General features: G+C 49.8%; 1 protein-coding gene across 4 annotated transcripts in view; it reads right to left on the bottom strand.

Annotated features, from left to right (window-relative positions):
• The window catches only part of LOC142560663 (E3 ubiquitin-protein ligase Rnf220-like), a 74,673-nt gene that overhangs the window by 27,637 nt on the left and 23,829 nt on the right, over window positions 1–23,207 (bottom strand). The window contains exons 3-5 of one of the 4 annotated variants that reach the window (XM_075672906.1): window positions 17,794–17,917; window positions 16,545–16,617; window positions 12,450–12,581 (exon numbers count right to left, since the gene is read on the bottom strand). In XM_075672906.1, coding sequence (XP_075529021.1) covers window positions 12,450–12,581; window positions 16,545–16,617; window positions 17,794–17,917 — 329 coding nt within the window. Of the gene's footprint in view, window positions 1–12,449; window positions 12,585–16,544; window positions 16,618–17,793; window positions 17,918–23,207 lie in introns of all 4 variants that reach the window. The other 3 variants (XM_075672905.1, XM_075672908.1, XM_075672907.1) reach the window with 3 other exon arrangements.

Raw genomic sequence — 23,207 nt, forward strand, 5'->3', positions numbered from 1 at the left:
ACGCCACCGCCATTAGCAAGATGGCGAGTCGGACTAGATGTATAAAAGTTCATGTTGAACTAACCACACTGACAAAAGGTTAAACTAACCACACTGACAAAAGGTTACAAGAAAGCAGATAGGACAGCGCATCTACTGCAGCCGCTCTGTAGGACACCACCAGTAAATGCCCCTATTTCGTCCTTACACGTGGATATACTGACTCGTACAAAATGGCGTTAACAATCGACGAGTCTGGGGAAGTCAGCTGAACACGTCTCACAAGCTTATACGTACTCTCCGCCCACGAAGACAGCAAAACAAATGCACGAGAGCGACACAGCATAGGGTACAAAGGTCACCGATCTTTTAACGAGGTCTTACCTCATCAAGTTCTGAGAGATACTCTGCAGATTCATCGCTAACATCACTTGTGCACTCACTGCACTCCGCCATGTTTGTTTATAGGACTTCTACTCTGGCTCGAGTCTTGTCTCGACTTTATTACTTGATCGGCGAAGCAAGTTGCAAGTCGTTGCGCCGGAGTGCAATACCAGCAGGCATTGCGGGACGCGTGGGATGGACCTTGAGACCGCAGCACGCAGTTAACGAGCTTTATTACTCTAGCAATCCAGCTCATCAATAACGAAGACATGATTAGTCACGTAATCCGAAGAATCAGCGACAAATTGACGACGCGACTGAAAGTTGGTGTCGTTCGTAGCACGACCTACTGTAACTCCAGACCTGCACACTATGGGAGTCGCCTTCACCCACTCTCGTTCAACCGTTGGCCGTTGGTGTCGCTTTTATGACCTGTTCGCCTGCTACTCTACGGTTGACCGGGGCGGCGTTGTAACTAGAACGGAGGCTGTTGTGCTGCGGCGAACTGCTTGCATGGTTGACGACTTCTGCGTACACAGAGACAGTGATGTCACAAGGCTTTGATCGCTCACTTGGCTCCAAAAGTTCACTGTCCCAACCTGAAAAGTGTCGGTGCGTGTAGTCAGCTGCTTTCTAAAACAACGTTAAATAGCCGCTCCTGTTGCCTTTTTCACGCAGTAAAAAAACGCACAGCTCTGGCACATTCAGTAACAGTGTCCAAAGAGTTCATAAACTTCAAAACAGTTTAAATATTTAATTTGTAAAGTTCGTTTCTGAACTTTGCTAGCAACTGGAAACCACCGTAACGTTCGAGGACAGAACGATTAGCAAGAATTTAACTCTTAAAAGTTTCCCGTAAGTGTGTCAAGAGAATTACACATACAGCATCACTGTGTACGTATCTTTCTCACCACCGTTATGCTGCCGCTGTATCACCCAGGAAAGCTAACTCTGGAGTTTGGAAAGAGTTCCGTGACACAAGGCCTGCAATGCAGCACGTTTTGAAGCACTACGGTACCTCTAGCAAGCGTTCAACTTACCTAGACGTTAAACAATACAAAAGAAAAGTAGGGCCACCTTTCCTTGAAACTGATTTAATCTGTTTCTTGCACACATTGGGCGCAAGAATTATTTGTGAAAACTTTTGCCAGGTCCTCTGCCTTTCATTACGGCACGCAGCAGTAAAACATAATGTCACCTGGGACATAATGCTATCTGTAATCAATTCAAAAAAGCTAGTTTAGCTTATGAAGCTTTCATAGCATTTTTTGTTTCATTCTCTTACGGAGGCAAGGAAAGGAAAAGTTTTGCCGTTTGCCACCTGTAGTGGTTGCTTGCATTTCTTGCACTGCTCCACTCCAATCTCACTATTTAAACGCAAGACATTCGCAAATTCTGTTTTCTTTATATATTTGTGAAATTATTCATTTCCCACCAACAAAGCGCTAAGTGCCTGCCAAAATAGCAGCACGAGCTTGGAACATATCGCGGAAGCAGGCGACAGCGAACAGGTTATAACTATAGCGCCACTCGATCTGTACGTTCTGAACCTAGCGGGAAAAGTGTTGAACTAAAGCAGGCGCCAGGGGAAAGGGACAACTGTGCAGGTCTGGAGTTTAGTAAGTCGCGGTTCGCAGTTACCGCAGGAGTACCGGGAAGCGCCGACGACAGACAGGCAAGAAGCAAATTACTAACGACTCTACTACACGAGAAGCGATTCGCAGGGTGTTGCGTTTCGCCTGCGACACGTGGTTTTGCCGGCGCGACTGCGGCGGGGCGGCAGACATTTTGGCCCGATCGTCGTCGCCGCAACACTCATCGCCAGGTGTTTCCAGGCGCGACTGCGGCGATGCGACCGCCTAGGGATCATCCTCGCATTCCAGTCATTGTGCCCGAAACAGGCGATGCCAAAGCAGGGATCTCATTCCAGTCATTGGGCCCGAAACAGGCGATGCCAAAGCAGGGATCTCGTTCCAGTCATTGTGCCCGAAACAGGCGATGCCAAAGCAGGGACCATCCTCTCATTACAGTCATTGTGTCCGACCGGCAGCGCCACGACAGGGTGCTACGAGATCGTGCTCGACATGGTGCTACGGCATCGCTACGACAGTGTGCGTCACCATTAGCCCATTGTACATTCACGTGCTCGTCTTTTGAGGGGTTCCTTCTTGCCCTCAACTGCGAGAGTATAAAAACAGCTGCCCCCGGACGCCAAAAGGTGGGCTCCGATTTCTTCTGTTGGGTGAAGTGCTCTCCCGTCTCTCTACTTCGGTCAAACCTGACCGCCAACTCTTTGCGACGTTAAAATAAACAAGTTGTTTCGTTGTTACCAGTCGACTCATGCTTTGCCGGGACCTTCGGATGCTTCCAGTTGTACCCCAGGCCGCCAGGCCAACGCTACCCTTGGGGCTTGCGACCCAGGTACAACCACGGGCGTCAGCGCCGAGTTCCCAACAGATCGTACCAGCGGTCAGATCCAAACATCTGGTTGGCAGCGGTGAGATCGCCTCCGACTTCAAACAACTGTCTGCCAGCGGTGAGATCGCGACAACGGAGGCCAGCAGCGAAGAGATGCAGTTGACTGTATGCTGAGCAGCTCATCGACGATCCGGGAGCAGTGCAACGAGCCCTGTGTGACGACTGGTTGCCTGCAGCGGAACGACTGCGCGGAATTCCTGCCTGCGAGGTTTGGTGAGTGCGGGACTTTCTTCTTCTGAGCTTTGCCAGGCTTTTGTTAGTGTTAGAAACAGAGCTGGTAATTGTGGTTGTCGTTGCTGCCGGGTTAGTTGCGGCAAGACAATAGTAAGCAGTAGAGAAAGCAGCATTCAGAGCAGCCATGGATTTGAAGTCGTTGCGCAAACCGAAATTGTTGGAGCTTGCAAGAGAGTTGGGTCTGGATGTCTCAGACAAACTAAGAAAACCGGAACTGATAAAGGCTATTCTTGAGTTAGAGGCTGAGGATGACGAGCTGTCGGAATGCCTTGAGACCATTGAAGAGAGAGAGACTGCAAAAAGACAGGAGCGCGAACTTAAAGAGCAAAAAGAAAAAGAAGAGCGTGAACGTAAAGAACAGAAAGAGCGAGAGCAACAAGAGCGTGACCGTCAACACGCTTTGGAAATGAAGCGTCTTGAGGTAGAGATGGAACGCGCTCGTAATGGAAGTCAGGCACACGGTGCAGGAGAACGCGTATTGTTCAAAATGACTGACCTGATGCGGCCGTTTAAGCTTGGAGAGGACATTGGTTTGTTCCTGGTTAACTTTGAGCGAACGTGCGAGAAGCAGGGGTTCTCTCGGGAAACGTGGCCACAGCGCTTGCTCACTTTGTTACCCGGTGAGGCGGCCGACGTAGTCGCTCGCTTGGATAGAGAGGAAGCAGAGGATTTCGACAAAGTAAAATCGAGTCTGCTAAAAAAGTACCGGCTGTCTGCGGAGGCGTTCCGTCGGAAGTTTCGGGAAAATGAGAAAGGCAGAAGTGAGTCATATACAGAGTTTGCGTATAGGCTTATGTCGAACATGCAGGAGTGGCTCAAAGAAGAGAAAGCGTTTGGTGACCACGATAAAGTTCTGCAGTGTTTCGGGCTAGAACAGTTTTATAGTCGGTTACCGGAGAACGTGCGATACTGGGTCTTGGATAGGCCAGACGTTTGTACGGTGGCTAAAGCCGCTGAGCTAGCCGAGGAGTTTGTGACGCGTCGGGCTCGCGGAGCTAAGGATGGTCAAAAGGGTGAATTTGGCTCGAAGTTCGAGAGGCCGAAGTTCACACCCATGAGAGCAAAGGGGAACACGCGTAGTGCGGATGCGAGTGGAAGCAGTGCGACCGAACCTAAGGAGACGGCGGCAGCCGAAGCCAAACGCAGAAAGCGGTTCGAGATGAGGCGAGCGCGCTTGTGTTATACGTGCCAGAAGCCGGGTCACTTTTCGGCGCAGTGTCCGGAAACAACACCAAAAGTTGTGTTTTTTTCAATAGGCAGCACTGACGAGAACATGAAGCTTCTCGAGCCTTACATGCGAGACCTCCTCGTGAACGGGAAAGAGTGCCGAGTGCTTCGCGATTCCGCAGCTACGATGGATGTAGTTCACCCGTCTTACGTAGAACCCCATATGTTCACGGGCGAGTGCGCATGGATCAAGCAAGCCGTGGAAGCTCACAGCGTGTGTCTGCCAGTAGCAAAGGTGCTTATTGAAGGACCTTTCGGAGCGCTTGAGACAGAGGCGGCAGTGTCATCTATGCTGCCACCCCAGTACCCGTACCTATTTTCAAACAGGTCCGATCACCTCCTGCGCGAGAAGGGGCTTTTGTTTGGTGAAGCTAGTGTTCAGGCCTTAACCAGATCGAAGGTTCGGGAGCTCGCTGCAAAGGCGGTAGTTGCGGGGCCGACGTTATCAAACAACGAAAGAGGGTCAGAGGCGCAGCAAGCTGATATTCCGAGCACGCCCGAACTGAATAAACTTGAGTCTGTAACGTTAAAGGCGCCAGATACTGGAGAGGAAACGCCCGACGCGGGAAAGTTAGAAGAGCTATCTACTGATTTGCTCATCGCGCCTACGTCAGACGGACTTGATAGGTTGCTAAAAGTCAGCCGGTCGGCTTTGATAGCCGAGCAAAAAAAGGATGGCAGCCTGGAAAACGTGCGCTGCAATGTCAAAGAAGGTATCGCCAGGAAAACTGCGCGTTTTGTGGAAAGAGGTGGAGTCCTGTACCGGAAGTATCTAGACCGCAGAGGAGTGGAGTTCGATCAGCTGATCGTTCCTCAATGCTATCGTCAGGATCTGTTGCGCTTGTCGCATGGGGGTTCGTGGTCCGGACACCTAGGAGTTAAGAAAACTAAGGACCGTCTCTTGCGAGAGTACTATTGGCCAGGGTGTTTTCGGGACGCAGACCATTTCGTGAGGACATGTGACACTTGTCAGCGGGTGGGCAAACCAGGGGACAAATCAAGGGCGCCGTTGAAATTGGTACCTATCATAACGGAGCCTTTTAGACGGCTCGTTATTGATACAGTGGGACCTCTGCCGGTAACAGCCACGGGGTACAGACACATTTTGACTGTGATCTGCCCAGCGACAAAGTTCCCTGAAGCAGTGCCGCTTAAAGAACTCAGCTCAGTTGAGATAGTCAATGCACTACTGTCCATATTTGCGCGAGTTGGTTTTCCTGCGGAAATCCAATCAGATCAGGGCACAGTGTTTACTAGCGCTTTGACGACAACTTTTCTCGAAAGGTGTGGGGTAAAGCTGCTACACAGCTCAGTGTACCACCCACAGTCGAATTCCGTTGAGAAGCTCCACTCCGTCATGAAGCGCGTGTTGAGAGCGTTGTGTTTTGAACATCGAACTGACTGGGAGCTGTGTCTGCCTGGGGTGATGTTTGCTTTAAGGACCGCGCCGCATGCGGCTACGGGGTTTTCGCCAGCTGAACTGGTGTACGGTCGCTCGCTTCGATCTCCGCTTCGCATGCTTCGAGAATCATGGGAAGGTAGGGGCGACGACCCAGTCGTGGTGGAGTACGTACTTAAGCTCCTCGAACGCTTAAGAAGGGCACAGGAGTTGTCAGGTGAAGCAATGACAAAGGCCCAGCAGAGGGCCAAGGTTTATTATGATCGGACAGCCAGGGCCCGTCGTTTTGAGGTTGGCGATGAGGTCATGATATTGCGCACATCGCTAAACAACAAACTAGACGTGCAGTGGGAGGGCCCAGCACGAATTGTTCAGAAACTGTCGGACGTTAACTACGTGGTAAGTCTGCCAGGAAAGCGGAAAGCACAGCAAGTTTACCACTGTAATCTGCTCAAACCTTATAGACAAAGGGAAGCAGTGGTGTGCCTGATGGTAAACGTTCCTGAAGAGCTTCCGGTCGAGCTTCCAGGACTAGGCTCAGTGACGAACAGGGAAGACACTGGTCAAGTCATTAGTGACCTTATCAGTAAAGCACCGCTGTCGCCCGAGCAGAAAACCGAACTACACCAGCTATTACAAGAGTTTCAAGGTCTGTTCTCTGAGAGGCCTGGTAGGACTTCTGTACTTACTCATGATATAGAACTTACCTCCACAGAGCCAGTACGATCCAAGGCGTATCGGGTGTCACCCCGCCAGAGCGATATTATGAAGGCTGAGGTAAAGAAAATGCTACAGCTCGGTGTTATTGAGGCAGGTGAGAGTGATTATACCTCCCCTTTGATTTTAGTTGAGGTACCGGGCAAGGAACCTCGTCCTTGCGTCGACTACCGCAGGCTTAATTCCATCACTAAGGATCAAATTTATCCGATCCCTAACATCGAGGAGCGCCTTGAGAAAGTTAGTAGCGCTCAGTTTATTTCCACCCTAGATCTTGTCAGGGGTTATTGGCAGGTTCCACTTACAGAAGAGGCTAGTAGGTATGCGGCGTTCATTTCACCAATGGGAACATTCCGTCCTAAAGTGTTGAGTTTTGGTTTGAAGAACGCGCCATACTGTTTTTCAAGTCTCATGGATAAAGTGTTGCGGGGACAGCAAGAATTCGCTTTACCGTATCTAGACGACGTAGCGATATTCTCCGCATCCTGGTCTGAGCATATGACACACTTGCGGGCAGTGCTAACCCGCCTGCGCGAAGCGGGCTTGACAGTCAAGGCTCCTAAGTGCCAGTTAGCACAGGCCGAGGTTGTCTACCTCGGTCACGTGATTGGTCAGGGTCGTCGCCGCCCCTCTGAAATAAAAGTGGCCGCTGTGCGAGACTTTCCGAAACCGCGCACCAAGACCGATATTCGGTCGTTCTTGGGTGTCGCCGGCTACTATCAGAGGTACATCCCTAGGTACTCTGATATCGCGGCTCCCCTGACGGATGCTCTAAGAAAGACAGAGCCTCAAACAGTCGTCTGGGACGAGACAAAGGAAAGAGCTTTTAGCGCCCTAAAGAGTGCCCTAACAAGCCAGCCTGTGCTACGATCGCCAGACTATACAAAAGGGTTCATTGTTCAGTGCGATGCTAGTGAGCGAGGCATGGGCGTTGTACTGTGCCAACGGGAAAAGGGAGAAGTAGAACACCCCGTCCTGTATGCTAGTCGTAAGCTGACCAGTCGTGAGCAGGCGTATAGCGCCACCGAGAAAGAGTGTGCGTGTCTCGTGTGGGCCGTTCAGAAATTGTCATGCTATCTAGCCGGCTCGAGGTTTATCATTGAGACGGATCACTGCCCTCTCCAATGGCTGCAGACCATCTCTCCCAAAAATGGCCGCCTCCTGCGCTGGAGCCTCGCTTTACAACAATATTCCTTTGAGGTGCGTTACAAAAAGGGGAGTCTCAACGGTAACGCCGATGGCTTAAGTCGAAGCCCCTAACGTAGGAATCAGCCTCAAAATTGTTTGTTACTGATGTTTTTCTTCCTGAGGCAGGATTTTTTTTTAACACATTGCTTTTGTTTAGTGTTTCAAAGTGATGATATGCTTTCTAGTGCAATTTTTCAATTTGTGGACGCGTTCTGAGTGATGCTAGACTACTGTAAGGAACTAGGCAGTGGTATAAAAAGGGGAAAGAGCCTGGCAGGGCTTAGTGAGGGTTGTGCCGTGCTTGCTGACTGAGCGGTTGAGTTTCAGCGTAGTTCTAACGCTTGCCGGGAACGAGAACAAAAATGTGAACTCTTCCGAAGTCACTTTGCAGTGTCCCGTGCGAACCTGAACGAGAGAACGAGGCCTTCTCTGTGCGCTGCGCTCAAGAAACGTCGAGGGACGCCCGACTTCGGTTATGAGCATCATCGAGCGACATCCCTCCGGACAGCGGATGCAGTCCCCTGTCCATCGGGATCTCCTTCCCCCGGCGGGGCGGTCTGTTGCGTTTCGCCTGCGACACGTGGTTTTGCCGGCGCGACTGCGGCGGGGCGGCAGACATTTTGGCCCGATCGTCGTCGCCGCAACACTCATCGCCAGGTGTTTCCAGGCGCGACTGCGGCGATGCGACCGCCTAGGGATCATCCTCGCATTCCAGTCATTGTGCCCGAAACAGGCGATGCCAAAGCAGGGATCTCATTCCAGTCATTGGGCCCGAAACAGGCGATGCCAAAGCAGGGATCTCGTTCCAGTCATTGTGCCCGAAACAGGCGATGCCAAAGCAGGGACCATCCTCTCATTACAGTCATTGTGTCCGACCGGCAGCGCCACGACAGGGTGCTACGAGATCGTGCTCGACATGGTGCTACGGCATCGCTACGACAGTGTGCGTCACCATTAGCCCATTGTACATTCACGTGCTCGTCTTTTGAGGGGTTCCTTCTTGCCCTCAACTGCGAGAGTATAAAAACAGCTGCCCCCGGACGCCAAAAGGTGGGCTCCGATTTCTTCTGTTGGGTGAAGTGCTCTCCCGTCTCTCTACTTCGGTCAAACCTGACCGCCAACTCTTTGCGACGTTAAAATAAACAAGTTGTTTCGTTGTTACCAGTCGACTCATGCTTTGCCGGGACCTTCGGATGCTTCCAGTTGTACCCCAGGCCGCCAGGCCAACGCTACCCTTGGGGCTTGCGACCCAGGTACAACCACGGGCGTCAGCGCCGAGTTCCCAACAGATCGTACCAGCGGTCAGATCCAAACAAGGGTCATGTAGAAATATCGTAGACACACTTATGGGACGACCTGGGAACCCAAGGCGCTGTAAGAGTATTCGTAACTCGGGTCAGCTTCGTCCATTTCATCTGCATCGCGTGCTTCACGTGGCAAACGCGATTCGGCATTGTACGACAGAAATATAGGCGACCGCGTACCACCTCGTTTGAAGATTGGACTACTACGCCAGACACGTTGTTCTTCCTCTGGGAGATTGCACGCGAGGCGGGAATCTATCGTCGCATGCGACTCTGTTGCCGGAATCGCAACCCTACGTACTTTCATGTCGTAGAGCCTTTTCATATTTTTGTTTCATTAATTCAGTCATATCTGCCAATGCGCGGGGCAAATCTTAGACAACTTGCCTCTCCGCGACAAGGCGCATGCGCGGCGTATTTGTTACGGCACATCTCCAGCCAACTACTGTGCAATTTGATCGAAAGACGTGCGCTTTGATGCGAAAGCGTCAAAGAACCCACTGAACGAAAGAAAAAAACCGGCTGCAGCATGCTGTAGCGAAAGCTGTAGCATCTGACTACATCTGACGTGGCGTCGCGACTGACTGCGACGCCACGTCACGAGCCCGCTCGCGCTTGCTGGCTCGGGCCTGGACGGAGCAGAGCGGGCGAAAGGGAAAACTTGCTGTTGCGTTATTGCATGAGGGGAGAGCGCATCGCCGTGACGTCACGTCACCCTCACTCTCGTAAGCCTGTGTTATCCGCGTGTCCCTCGTCCGCGCAAGCTCTCGCTGCGTTCCAACTATGCACCTCGGTAAGGCCAACTCAAAACGCGCCAAGCGTCTCAACGCGCTCGTTTGCCTGCGAGGAGTTGTTAACTCGAAGGACCGCTCAGCGGCATTTCATCTGGATACCTGGTCATGATGGGCTGCCGGGAAATGAAAAAGCTAATCAGCTCGCCTGCGAGACTTTGAACCAGGCACCCTGCATTCCGCGACCAGCCCAGACGAAAAGGTGGGCTCCCCTGCTTCTGCGGCCATATCAAGCGGCAAGACGCAAGTGCCCCAAGCTCAGCAAAGTGCTCACCTGTGAACAGGGTGTATTGATTCGTCAGGCCCAGACTGAAACACTCCCTACACCAGCGTGAATCCACCTCCTCTGCGGCCTCTTACCTGAAGATCCCCCACCCTGCCGATACTGTGGCGAACACCCGGACACATCCCATATCCTCTGGTCCTGTGGACCACCCCCACCTCCCCTTCCTGCCCCCACAAATCTTTCCCCTAAACCCCATGCCGGGTGGCTGACAGAAGCAGCCAGCGCCGACGACCAACGGTACCTTGCGGCGTTTATCAGTGCTGCACTGAAGAATGCCGCAAGCGAGGCTCTGGACTGAGGACCTTTCCACCATACCACCCAACATGAAAATAAAGTTTCTCTCTCTCTCTCTCTCTCTCTCTCTCTCTAGGAGGCATTCAACGGGACATTAATGCTTTCGCATTCACAACTCCTAAGTGCTTATACTCGGCGACAACTTTCTGTGGCAGCAAAAGCTACCAAGCCGAAGCGCACATTTCTTACTGCATACACATATATATATATGTATGCAGTATATATATATATATATATATATATATATATATATATATATATATATATATATATATATATATATATATAGTCCGCGAATGTAAGCAACTAGAAGCTACGTACCATAAAAGCTACGCGCACGCGTTCGCACGTGCAAAGCTTCTGCTCTTGTGTTACTACGCCTAGAAATGCCAACATTTTGCTCACGGTTTGCAGGACCAGGAAAAGAAGACATGGATTCAGAAAGCCAGAAAAATGGGAACAGCAAGAAACGAAACTGCTCTTCCCAAGCAGGTTTCTTTATTTGTTATGAACTAAACTTGAACAAAAAGATAAAAATACACTGCATCACTTGTATATTTATATTATATATCTCACTCGACGACCGCAAACACTCGCCGTCAAAGCTGGCGTGATGAAGAGCGCCGGCAGATGGGCGCGAACGCTTCACGTCCCCTCCCGCTTAACGCGACCTCCACCACTAGACACGGGGGAAGGCAGCGCACATGAAGACGCCAGTCATCTCGGCTCGCCCAGCCTTTGCAACCGCCACAGATTGCCCCCAAGACAGCGCGGGCCGCGTATGCGTTCAGCCGAGCAGACAGCCAGCGCCGCGACGGCCGGGCTATAGAGGAGGAGACGGGCGCTCACGGGGTTTAATTGACTCGCAATTCTAGAGCAAATTTTACGGACAAAGGCATTGCTTGCGCGCAGCTCCCGCGTGTTACTATATGTATTACTCCCTCGCCTACGCCGAAATTGAGCATGGACATGGGTTCTTGGAAGTTAGCTTTTCTAAAATCGGCTCTTATGGCCCCGTCATTCAAATGTCTCACTAAAATAAGCCAATATTAAGTGTAGACCACCGGTGGTGTGAAACACAAGTGCAAACGCCGGGATGCTCGTCGAGCAAGGAGTAGCGGCGCCATTTGTTGGCAGCTGGTGAGCCATTGATCTTGTGCAAATGACCCGTGTGGCCTGAATTATGTCGTATGGTTTAGACGAACGCTATAACGTTCGAGGAGACAGAGTTCGCAGCTGCTAAAGGGTGCGACACAGAGCTAGTTGGTATACTGCGGCTTGAAGTGGGAACAGTGCGAGGTACGAGGACTACAGCTCTGTCTCAGTCTTCGCTTCTCACGCTGTTCCCGCTACAAGATGCAAAATTGAGCGCCGTAAGAGAGCAACAGCAAGACTTAAGATGCCGGAGAATTTCGTGGTAGCACTATCGCTCGAGATCCTACAAAGAGCAGTGAATTTCCCGCAAAACAAATGACCTTAAATGGGCCCTGTGCATGAAATTATGCATGTTATTTTCAATCCACGTTTGCTTCACAATGGACGCGGAGCAGCGCATTATGACAGGGACCAAGAATAAGAAGACACATTCAGAGCGCTTAGAACTTATTCATCTTCTTATTCTTGGTGCCTCTCGCATTGCGCTGATCCGTGTCTATTGTGAATACAAACCAACTAGCCCGGCAACGTGCCCTAGGAAATTTCATGTTTGCTTACTGTAGCACTCGACGATGCCTCCAGCGTCAGTGGGAAGCGCCGAAATCATAGCATTTGATATTTCATTTCGCTCGTGAAATCAGTTCCCGCACCGACTGCTGCGCCATACATCAACAATTTTCGGCAGCGGACGCGAGGCGAATGCACGTGGCTTACGCGGTTCGTTTCGATTGGTTGGGCATGAAGAATACATTGCGCGTGTTCATTATGATGTACATACATTTCCTTTAGTTTAAGTCTAAGCTTCGAATTTGGGGAACTTTTGGCACTGCAGGGCCATCAGCCATTTGGGCTCTCAGCCCGTCATCCTTTTTCTTTCAAATCAAATCACATACCTTAAAGGTACACCTTCCGTACCCGAAACCCGCATATTACTTGCACGACACGAGCTAGTTGCGGGTTTCGGGTATACGTCGCGTTTGAGCACGCGCGAAGCGTGCGAAGAGCGCACTTACCCTGGCGAGGCAACGGTTGACGTGTTCGGCGAGACGTTCGGGACACCCACGAAGGGCGATGTGGCACACGGGACATTGGGCCTCCGTGCCCCGTCGCCGCTGGTCTCGGTTGGCGCGCACCCGCTCCAGGGACTGCTTCGCAAACGGCATTGAAACAGAACGGTCAAGAAGAAAAAAAAAGAAAAAGAAAAGGAAGCGTACAAGCAACTTGAGATTCATGCGAGGTGCGAATGCGCTACGAGAGTTCACATGACTCTCAAATTCTCAATCTCAATCCCCAGGCAGAGCACGGTAGAAACCAGCCGAATGTACCATAAGCAAGCATACGTAAAGAAGAGTGTCAAATAGAGAGGGAACACCTAAAAGAAACATTTAGCTTTTTTTGTAATAAGATCACCCACGGAATGTATACGTGGACACAAGATGGGACCGGCATGGTGATGATCTTCATTGGCACCACCTTTGATTGACTGATTGATTTTTGTTTATTTTCTAACATAAACGGGGCGACGACAAGCAGTCACCTAGCGTGCTTCACCTAATCGGGCATTATATACATCTCTTGCCGTGTAGAATTTTGGCTATCTCTCCTTGATATGGTCTTTCTTCGTGAAAAACCTCTATCTCTATATTGTACAGATACCTATGCCTGTGATGGCTCCGGTTCTATCAATCCCTTCTCTGCTTTGTCCCCGCAATACTCTAAACTTCTGCGTATCTGTCAACGGTATCAACGGCGCTAGTAGTGAACCCTAATGACGCACTGTTTAACTGCAATACGCTATAAAGGTTCTTGTGGTACATGACTGTTCTCGTCAAAAAATAAGGACACCATGCAAAAAATGTGAAGCATGACGACAGCTTTGAGCAGGCAGCTAAGTAGCTATAAGCAGAGAAAGAGAGAGAGAAGTGAACTTTAAACGAGACTAAATTAATAGTTGACACCCTGGCAGAAGAAGCTAGCGTAGAGGACATGTGGGCGCCACGAGGTTAGCCCGCTCTGCTAGCATGACTTGGCATTATGGGTCATCCGTCTTGATCGCACACTCCCAGGCCTCGAGCGCGGGGGCTTGCCGAAGAATCGTCCAGAAGTTTGATCATTCTGGTTGAACTCGGCGTCACATGATGGCGCCACGAGGCAAGTTATCTGTTGTTCAACCTGACAGGACCACGGGTAACGTCCACATTCCAGAAGCGCTGAGGTACAAAGGTAACGGGAGTGCTAAGAGACATGTTGAGTTTTGGTGAAAGAATAATACGGCAGAATGATCCCATCTCGCGATTATACTGTCGACGTTCATGCGATTATCATTCAAGCAATGTACAGCGACACACTGTATTGCCACCACCGAAATGCGTCGCGTATGTATGATGATGATGATGATGATGTAATGGTATCCCCCTTGAAACGGGGCTGTGAAAAATAGTCACCTAGACTGCCTGATTTAATAAGGTATGCTATACACGTCTTTTTATCTAGCAAATTTGCGGACATCTCCTTAAGCTTTTTTTCTCCCCTTCAACATCTACCTTGTACCGTTAGCCATGACTGTAATAGATCTGGTCGTATCAATTTCTTCCCTGCTTGTTTTATCCCACCAATACTTTAAACATATCTTGCTTATCTCGACTGCTGACCGGTTTATCCTTCCATCCACTTTAAACACAAGCGCTTCTGGAAGGTGTACATTACCTACCGTTCTCTCTGTGTAAATCTCATCACATTCCATTAGAATGTGCTGAGTGGTTTTCGGATTTTTGCTGCAGCATACAGACGCCTGATCTTGTTGCGAATATTTGCTCCGGTATGTTTTTGTCTTTAGGCAACCCGTTCGAGCCTCAAATAGCAAAACACTGCTCTTCGTGTTACGGTACAGATTTTCACTTCTAATCTCTTTCTCATTCTTGTAAACCTCCATGGTCCTTTTTGTTTCTATTCCTTGCATCCAAAAAACCGTCTTTACCGTCTTTGTTTCTCTTTCTTTCTGATGACTCCTGGTTTTCTATGTATACTTTCAGTTACCCTGCACTTGGCTGCCAACTTTTTTGACCTCTTTCTCCATGCTGTGTCCATGCTTTTCAAGTACAGATACTCGTGCACTTTAGCCGCCGATTTTTCAGTTTGGTCACCGTGGGTCATCTAGCGGCGCGCCCACGAAGTTCCCCTTTTTTGCGTGGCCTCAGAGATGCGTGGCGCTCTAGTGTGTTCATAACACCTAAAATTAATCCCTGGCTGCCCACGGGCATTTGTACTTAAGCGCCGGGCTTCTTCAGGAACCCGTGTGATGGGGGTTCCATTCCGTCGAATGCCAAAAAAAAAATTAAGGATTTCCTTTTTCATTGAAGAGCGGCGTTAAGGAGGCTGCATAGATTCAAAGTGGCTGAAGTAGGCTAATGGTACTAATTCGCATTAAAAGAAAGCGGGGATGAGATCGATGGAACAGGGGTCGTTGGAGGCACGGGTAGCTGTAAAAATATAGATATAAATGGTCGATGAGAAAATAAAGATAGGCAATATGCTAGACTGCACTAGACGTGGTAGAACCTGATTTGCTCAAGCAGGCCAGGTGAATATTTGTCGTCGCCCCGTTTCAAAGGGGGTGTCATTAGAAATCCTCATCATCGTACATGACTGTCAGAAACATTAAAAAAAGCTTTCCACGGATTGTCGCTACGCCTGCCAGTTCCCCACAAGCATCAACACAAGGCCTGCTGGACGTTCCTGTTAACTCCAGAAAGCGGATGAACTTTCTGCGGGCCCTATGATAGGGACGAATCCCGACGGGACAGAGTACTCATGCCCAAAGTACTCTTGACGGCTTACGGTGTTAATTGCCGCACAATACTAATAAGAGACGGAAGGGGAAAGAAAATGTCAACCACCCGAACTGTAGCACGAAGATAGAAAGGAAACTCTATAGGAGTTTCTCAGAAGGAAAGCCTCGCAGTTTAAGAAACAAAAGAATCCTCCAGGTCCGTGATTCGAACCCTGGACAACAAACGCCTTTTCGGGGCAGTCGCTCTTACCAACTGAACTAACCAGGTGCACCCAGAGCATCAGCCCGCTGTGACGTCATGGAGTCCGACGGAGTCTTCACGGATCTGGTTAATCTTCTATCGCAAAAGATTTTAAAAAAGAGCCAATAACTGCACTCGGCAAACTTGGAAGAACATGTGTTGTGCCACAACCGGCTTTAAAGACGAAAACCTATTTCGAAGTCGGTGACATCGCGCTGACGTACTGACGCTGGGGTTCTGGCGCGAAATTCGAAAATTGAAGAAAAAAGAAAAGGTTAATCAACTTTTTGTTCCGATAAACAACTTGTCTCCATAAATTAACGAAGACTGAGTTTTCTAAATATACATTATCAGTATAAGCCGATTTAGTGAATCTCTTTAGTGTTCCTTTAAATTACGATCACTGCGAGAAGCCTTCGCCCTGCAGTGAACATAAAGGGCACATTCACACCGGCGACTGACAGTGATCGCGCGACCAAGTTGGTCGCAAAGCGACCAGTCGCAAATGGTCGCAAACGGTCGCCTTTCTTGAAAACCGACCATTTTGGGCCAGTCGCTCTCTGCGCGATTTTTCAGTCGCGCGACCGTGGTCGCAAAACTGATAAACCAATCAGCGGTGCACCGGAAGTGATCTTTCGTGTGTCTACATCCGGCCTCCTTTGGCGTCGCGTTCAAATTCCGCATAGATTCCAGGAGTTCTCGCTGAGAACGATAATCTCCGGGATTGCGACTTGCGGGTCGCGCTCAGCCGGGCTTGCCGGTGTGAACATCAGTCGCCTTCCGTCGCTTTTTGATTGCGAGTCGCAAATGGTCGCGCGACCTCCTCAAGTCGCCGGTGTGAATGTGCCCAAACTCATATAAACATGCCGATAATGATGACGATGACGATGAAGAAGCAACAACGAGCCAACAGTGAGTGTTTGTGATGCAGACAGATGACGCGATACCTGGGGTGCGGGTTATTTGAAAGGTTACGCACTTCTGCACAGGTTTACCGCCTACTTTAGGCCCCCCCCCCACTCCACTGATATGTCTTGAGCGCAACTAGGCCCGTCATATTAAGCAGGTGATGCGTACCTCGCGACGAGGGTTCGTTCTGTTGGAGCTGCCAGCCGGCGTCGAGTCGGAACGGTGCCTCCTCGCCACATTCCTGCAAGAAAAGAACACAGCAGCGTTTTAATGTTTAAATTTTCCCGCCCTTGAACAGCCTTTTCTTCTTTTTTTTTTTACCGCACACACCGCTAGCTCTCTACGACAGAACCTCGTGCCATCACCCTGCGGGGACACGTGACCCCATATCTACAAAAGATTCCACCATTAAGCCAATCCAGTACGGAAAAGCGCCCTTGCCCGTTGTGTAAATCTCTCCGTCCGACAAAAAAAAAAAAAAAAAAGAACGGAAAAGAAAGAAAAGGAGAAGGTATAAAGTACGCAGGATTTCATTGCCTTAAAGCTAAAAAGAAAACGGTTATCTCAGTTCGATCCCACGCGTGTCTACCCCCAGCGTCGTTGCGAGTTGGGGGTAGACCTGGCAAGGCGGAGAGCCACGTCTTTAAAGCAACGGCAGCACGCCAAGTGGAAGGCCCTTATAAAACTTTCGCCGTGGGAGGTATACCGGTCACGGACTAATTTACTTATCACGCACAGTTTTAAAGAAACTAAATCACGAGGTGTGCCAGCGTTTCCGAGTCCTGGCTGCGTCGCGCCCGCGGAAACACCTATTGGCGCTTAGAGAGCTTTGGAGTGTGGAGACAAGAGCCCGACTCCTTCTCGGCATAGCCTTCAAGCTGTGCGGGAGGCCGACTACACGTGATAAAAACACGGCTGCGTGGTCATTCACGCAATGGCTTCGTGTGGTGCGAACCATCCGCTTCTGAGGTGCGAGCAACAAGTGTCTTTACCGACACGTCCTAGCAGCCTGCCCTACTTTTGACAACGACTGCGCGAGCGAAAGGAACCCGCTTTGTGCCTCCGACGGGAAATAACTGCGAAGCAGCCCTGGCCACTCTTCCCCTGGTCCCGTCGTCATAAAACCATTTCGTAAGAAAACTTCCCGATAGGCGCATGCTGTCCAAGAAGCCCAGGTCTATGACGTGCTCCCGGCTGTCGCAGTCGCGTCCGGCGCGTTCAACGTACAAAAGCATTGCCTCTGAGATCCGCATTGTAAATTCAGAGGGCGCCACCGTATGGGCCGTGGATTCGGACAACCACTCGTTGGCTTAGCGCAGCGATCTCTGAGCGCTCTGATTAAAGCCACTCGCTTCGGCGACCGGCGCGACACCAGCGTGGAGGGGCGTGTGCGACAAGACTAATCGTGGGTATATACCTGGCGATTCCCTGCAGCCTGTCCACCTCGAGCTGCCAGTGCTGCTGCAGCTCTTGCTGCCGGAGCGTCACGCCGCACACGGGACAGCCGAAGGTGGCCGCGGGGACGCTGCGACGCTTGGGCCCTGTGCAAGTGGGCAAGCCGGGGAAAAAAAAAAAAAAAGAGCAGAGTCCTCGTACCTCAAATCTGAGCGTACTGACGTGGGATTGGCAAGCGGGACAATACAAAACGTGAACAAACGTGCACGTGGCTGTCGCTAAATTTCCCCAATGTTTTCGATGGCTTCTTTTAGCCAACACTATGGCTGTAGTTAACAAACAATTGTAACTATAGTAACACTTTCAACAGCTCAAACTAGCAAACAAGCGCTCTTTCACTCTGCCTGTCCTTTTTTTTTGCCCCCTTTTTACTCAGCACGTGTGCTCTAAGAACTCCACCAAAAGAATTGAGCCATTCGGATCCCTTGATCTTTTCGTTTATCGCATAGCGAGGGACTCGATTTGTACGGTCTTGATGCCATGAGGTAGCACACGAGTATTTATTGGCTAGCTGCCTGCTCATAAGCTTGAAAGCTCCTAAGGTTGAAAAGACGTTTCGCAACCGCCGCCAGGGTCGTAATTGGCGCTGGCTGACACTCGCAGAGCTAATGTGGTGCACGTAAAACAAATGACCAATGAAGTGGACGGGAGCAAGGCCGCCGCGGTCGCTAATTAATTGGTAGAGCCCCAAACGCTTTTGATGTGGGATCGATTCCCACCGGCCACAAGTTGTCTTCCTCGTTCACTTTCATTTCCGTTTTCCTCGTTATTTTGACACTTCATTTTGACACTAGCTTCACTGTCCGTTTCATCGTACGGTTGTAATTGACGAAAAAATTTAGCACCTTGGTTTCTGTTATTCCTCTTGCTCGTGTAAACAAGTGTCACTCAACAGAAAAAGAGGCAAACAATTTGGAAGCCGATTCAACCTCTCGCTGACGTCGACGAAAGAGAGCCTTCATCGGCGAGTTGGGGTTGAGGATGGGGTGTACGAACCGTTAATTTGTTGCCATAGTCACGCTGGTACGACAACCTTTGATAGATGTCAACTAGAGGTTAAATCGTCTTCCAATTTTTTGTCAACAGTTACCATCGTCGCCCATAGTAATAATTATTATAACCAGCTATTGTCATCATCGCCACCATCGTCACAGTCGTAACACACCCAGTGGCCCCAGGGGCCCATACCCAGTGCTTATGTTTAGACTGCAGTATCTCCGGAATCGGCCCACGACAGAGTCGGGAAACACATGTACCACATACAGAAATGTAGGGCCTAAGTCGCCAAGACCTCGTCTTTAAAGCATGAAAAAAAAAAAGCATGCATTCCCGTCCATCCTGAGTAGAGAAAACCCGCACCAGTCGTCGCTATACCAGCGTGGTTCTTTGCGTTTCAGTTCCGGTATACTGCTAAATGCAGTAGATGCACAGGCACCGGCTTCCGGTAACGCTAACCGGGCAACGGTAAACGCAGCGCTGGTGGCGACATCTTGCGACGACACGTTCACACGTAATTTGTTAATCGCACTCTCGCGTTTTGTGGTAACTTGTCTCGTCTCGGCCAAGAAGACCAAGGAAAAGATCGTTTCAAATGTGAAGGAATCTCCAGGAAAAGTGCGTCCTTCGCCGAAGCGACGTACACGGACGCACATCGCATTTTTAATGCCGCGCGCGAGTTCACGGCGTCCTTCCTGCTTATCTGTCAGCCATCTTACGATGCCCTGCGGAGCTACTGTGAGCAGAACCGCAATAAGGAGCTTTGGCTCAGACCACCCCTACGAGAATATACGTGCGACGCAGATACGCTGTACCATTAGGCAAGTGCCAAAGCAATTTGAATGTGATTTGTCGCGCTTGAAAAAAAAAGGGAAACCTGAAACTACAGTGACGCACGGCGTCGGGAAAATACCTGAAATTTTTAGTAGCGCGCTTATATGATAAACTTTGCACTCCATCTCACAAGTCGTTTGCAGCGCTGTGGAAGCTGCAGGTCTCCTTCAGCCAATAGGAAGGCCGAATGCCCTTCGAAATGTGTTCATCCGCGCCGCGTCGTTTGCTCACCGCCACTGTCCTTCGCGGTATACGAAGTGCATGCAGCGCGAATGTCCTAAGATGTCACGTATCGCTGTAACGTATCGTGTACCAAGCAAAAATAAAAAAAAAACTCTTTAGACCCGCCAATAATCAGACAGTTCCGCGCGGAACTATGTTCCTCTGCGCAAGGAACCTGTGTGACGACCTGTGTGCGCCTCGTACCTTTGGCAGTGCTACAAACGACTTGTGAGATGGGAGTACAAAGACTGTATAAATCGGCCAAGACATGAGGCAAGTTTAGAAACGGGCATCTAAAAAAAAAGATATAGAATAACGAACACTGCGAAACTTGTGCTACCTGGCAGACTCACAACCAATCTTCAGATATGTTGTTCCTTTCGAGCGCTAGTATTATAGTGCTTTTCTTTTCGAAAGACCGTAATTAACTCGCACACTTTTCAGCTTTGCTCACACATCCCCGGTAACAGGCCCTTAATTCCCTCCAAATTTAAACTAGCCGAAACATCTTGTTGTCCGAAGACGCTGGGAAAACGTGCGTGCAACGTTTTCCAGCGCTTCTATAGGCACACCAACAGGTTCGCCGCAAAATATAATCACGATATCGCAGTTTTGTAAACAGCGCCTAAGCTGCATGAGCGCTCACAGAGGATTAAACCAGCACATCTAATAATATTCCACGTGTAGTTATTATGTCGCTTGAGTGAAGTTTGCAAAACTCACATTTGCAAAAAAAAATATCAAGTGCAGACTAAGGACATGCGCTACAGTGAAACGCTTTTATAACGAAGCGCTCCTTCCAAATGCTTCGTTATACGGGAAACTTCGTTGTAAAGATCGAGCACCGCATACGCTCCTAGTGAGCAGGCTATAAGCATGTCCAGCAAAGTAAAAACCTTTATTTAACACGAATTCGTGAGATAATGAGCGAAAGAAGCCGCCAGTTTTCTTCTGCACAACTTTGTCCGACGGAATTTCGGCGAGTGCTAACCGGCCCTATCGCATCGATCTTATCCGACCTTATCGCATCGATCGAGGTTCGCGGCACGCATCGCCGGCGTAACCTGGGAGCGACCGCTCCACAACGGGTCCGACGCTTCCCCACTGTCGCCTTTCTCAGTTCGTCTGCAGGCTCTTCATCGCTTGGCGCATTCGTAGACTTTCGCACCCTTTTCCTCAGCGATGGCTTCGACGACGCCGTACATATGAGTCGCCATTTCCGAGCAAACTCGACATCGGCGTTAGACGCGTCACACACGCGGATGTGTCGCAACAAGCGACGCATACGAGTTCAGCCTTTCCACAAGCTGTGCCAGCAGGACTAAAATACTCGCTGCGATCGCGGCTCGCTCGTCAAGCGCGTCACGCTACACAGTGCTAGCGCTGGTCGCAGCTCAGTGGCGACTGAGCAGGGCAGCAGCGGCGGCACCGCGTTCGTGAATTCGTTGTAAAGCAACGAATCAGCCTTCGGGGTGTTAGTAACGTACCGGTCGCCAAGAGCCGACTTCGATAGCGATTATGCCCCTGAGCTGTCTTCGGGTATCAGTAAGACGCACAGGAACAAGACAACCGGAGCTGATCCGGATCAGGGCTTAATACAGTTTTGCGCGTTCTGGTTAACGCGCCGTTGCATCGCTGCTTCTGGCATTACAGAATACGGGAACAGAAAAAAAAATACTGGAGACGCATAAACCCCAACAGTTAGCAGTGCTGGTCTCCAACTGTATATAATGGCAGCTACTCAATATCGCTGACCATCGATTGCCATCTAATCGACACAGCTACATTCCTTTCTCTTGCTGTTAGGTGCGCCTGTAATTTTTCATTTCATCGCTCGTTACGGTCATTAGCTTCTTCTCAAGCTTTTTTTTTTTATCATCCAAGTTTCAGCCTATAAAGTTGGTGCGTATCTCCCTTCTCCGATATTGCGTTTCCTGAAGTTAGCGCTACTTAAGACCAGTTTAGTATCGATAGAATGGAATGATCGTAAGCTTTCCTATTTAGGGATACTGATATAAGCTGCAGGTAACGACTAAAAGCTGCCGGTAATAACTAAAAAAGTTTTTATTCGTCTGAAAGTTTCGTCGACATAATCCGGGTAAGTCTGTCTATGACTTCCTCACAGAAAGTTTCAGAACAGTGCCCGAAACCCGCTTTCCGGCCCCAATAACTAAGATGGAAATATCTGCATCACGAAAAAAAAAAAACGTGCAGGCACCCATCCTAACTACCCGTCTATTGCCATGCACCGAAAACCGACGAGACCACTGAGCAAAACCCAACTTCCGTGAGCAAAGAATCATAACGATCCGCGTTATCGCTTCCGCTCACCTCGCCTAATAAATCGCAAAGACTGGGCGACGTTAGACCGCTTTCTCGAATCGTACGTCAGTGAGAAAGATTGAGCGATAAAGAACCGCTGTTTACGAGAGCTACCATCGATTACGAGATCAAAATGGTTGTTAGCCGGGCTTGTTGTTATGGCGACATAGCAGAGTTTCAACGTGCCCGATATTCCGCTAAGCGCAGGCAGATGGGGCGGAATACCGGCTGAGCGGGGAGCGGAATACCGGCTGAGCGGGGAGCGCAAACGTGAGTGGCCTGCACGGTGCAGCTACCTGGTGCTATTTCCGGCTATCTCCAGCCATCCGGCAAAACAGCCAGTCCGCCTTCGTTTGGCGGAATACCGGACATGCCAAAATTCCCTATACTTTGCAAATTCAGGGCAACAATGGAACAGAAAGGTTAAAAGCCGACGACAAGGGCGCTGAGGAAGAGCCTAGTGACCAGATGTAATCATTTTTCAGTCACTGTGTGTGTGTGTTCGCCCCTCTTTCTTTTTCTCTGAGCGTGTGCGCGCGCGTTGTCATTTTTTTTGTGTCTACCTTATATTTCTCTGTCAATATCTTTCGTCAGTGCGCAACAAACTTTACGTGAGAGTGAAGGCTCGTTTCATCCATTTCCTTAACCTTTTGTGACGTTCTTGCGCTATTTGCGGCATTGTGATTATGAGCTTGTGTAAATAAAAGGTCAAAGGCCTCGCTGTTACTGTCGTCGAACAGACGGAAGTTAATCCGCATCCGAAGCCAACCACCCAATAATCAGGTGGCGTTTTCGCTTATATTAATTCTCAAAATTATTAACAAGAGAAAAGTACATATAAGCAGAGCATTTTTGATGTACAAGTCGCACCGCCAACTGACGGCTCCCTCGGAGTATAACAGAAGCCAATATCGAAGGTCATACTTTTGTTTACCGTATAGTAGGCACCGGAAGCGATAACAGAAGCCGGAAACATGTCGTGTCAGTCATGCTTTGAGCATC

This window comes from Dermacentor variabilis, chromosome 10 (genome assembly GCF_050947875.1).
Source record: "Dermacentor variabilis isolate Ectoservices chromosome 10, ASM5094787v1, whole genome shotgun sequence".
NCBI classification, from domain to species: domain Eukaryota; kingdom Metazoa; phylum Arthropoda; class Arachnida; order Ixodida; family Ixodidae; genus Dermacentor; species Dermacentor variabilis.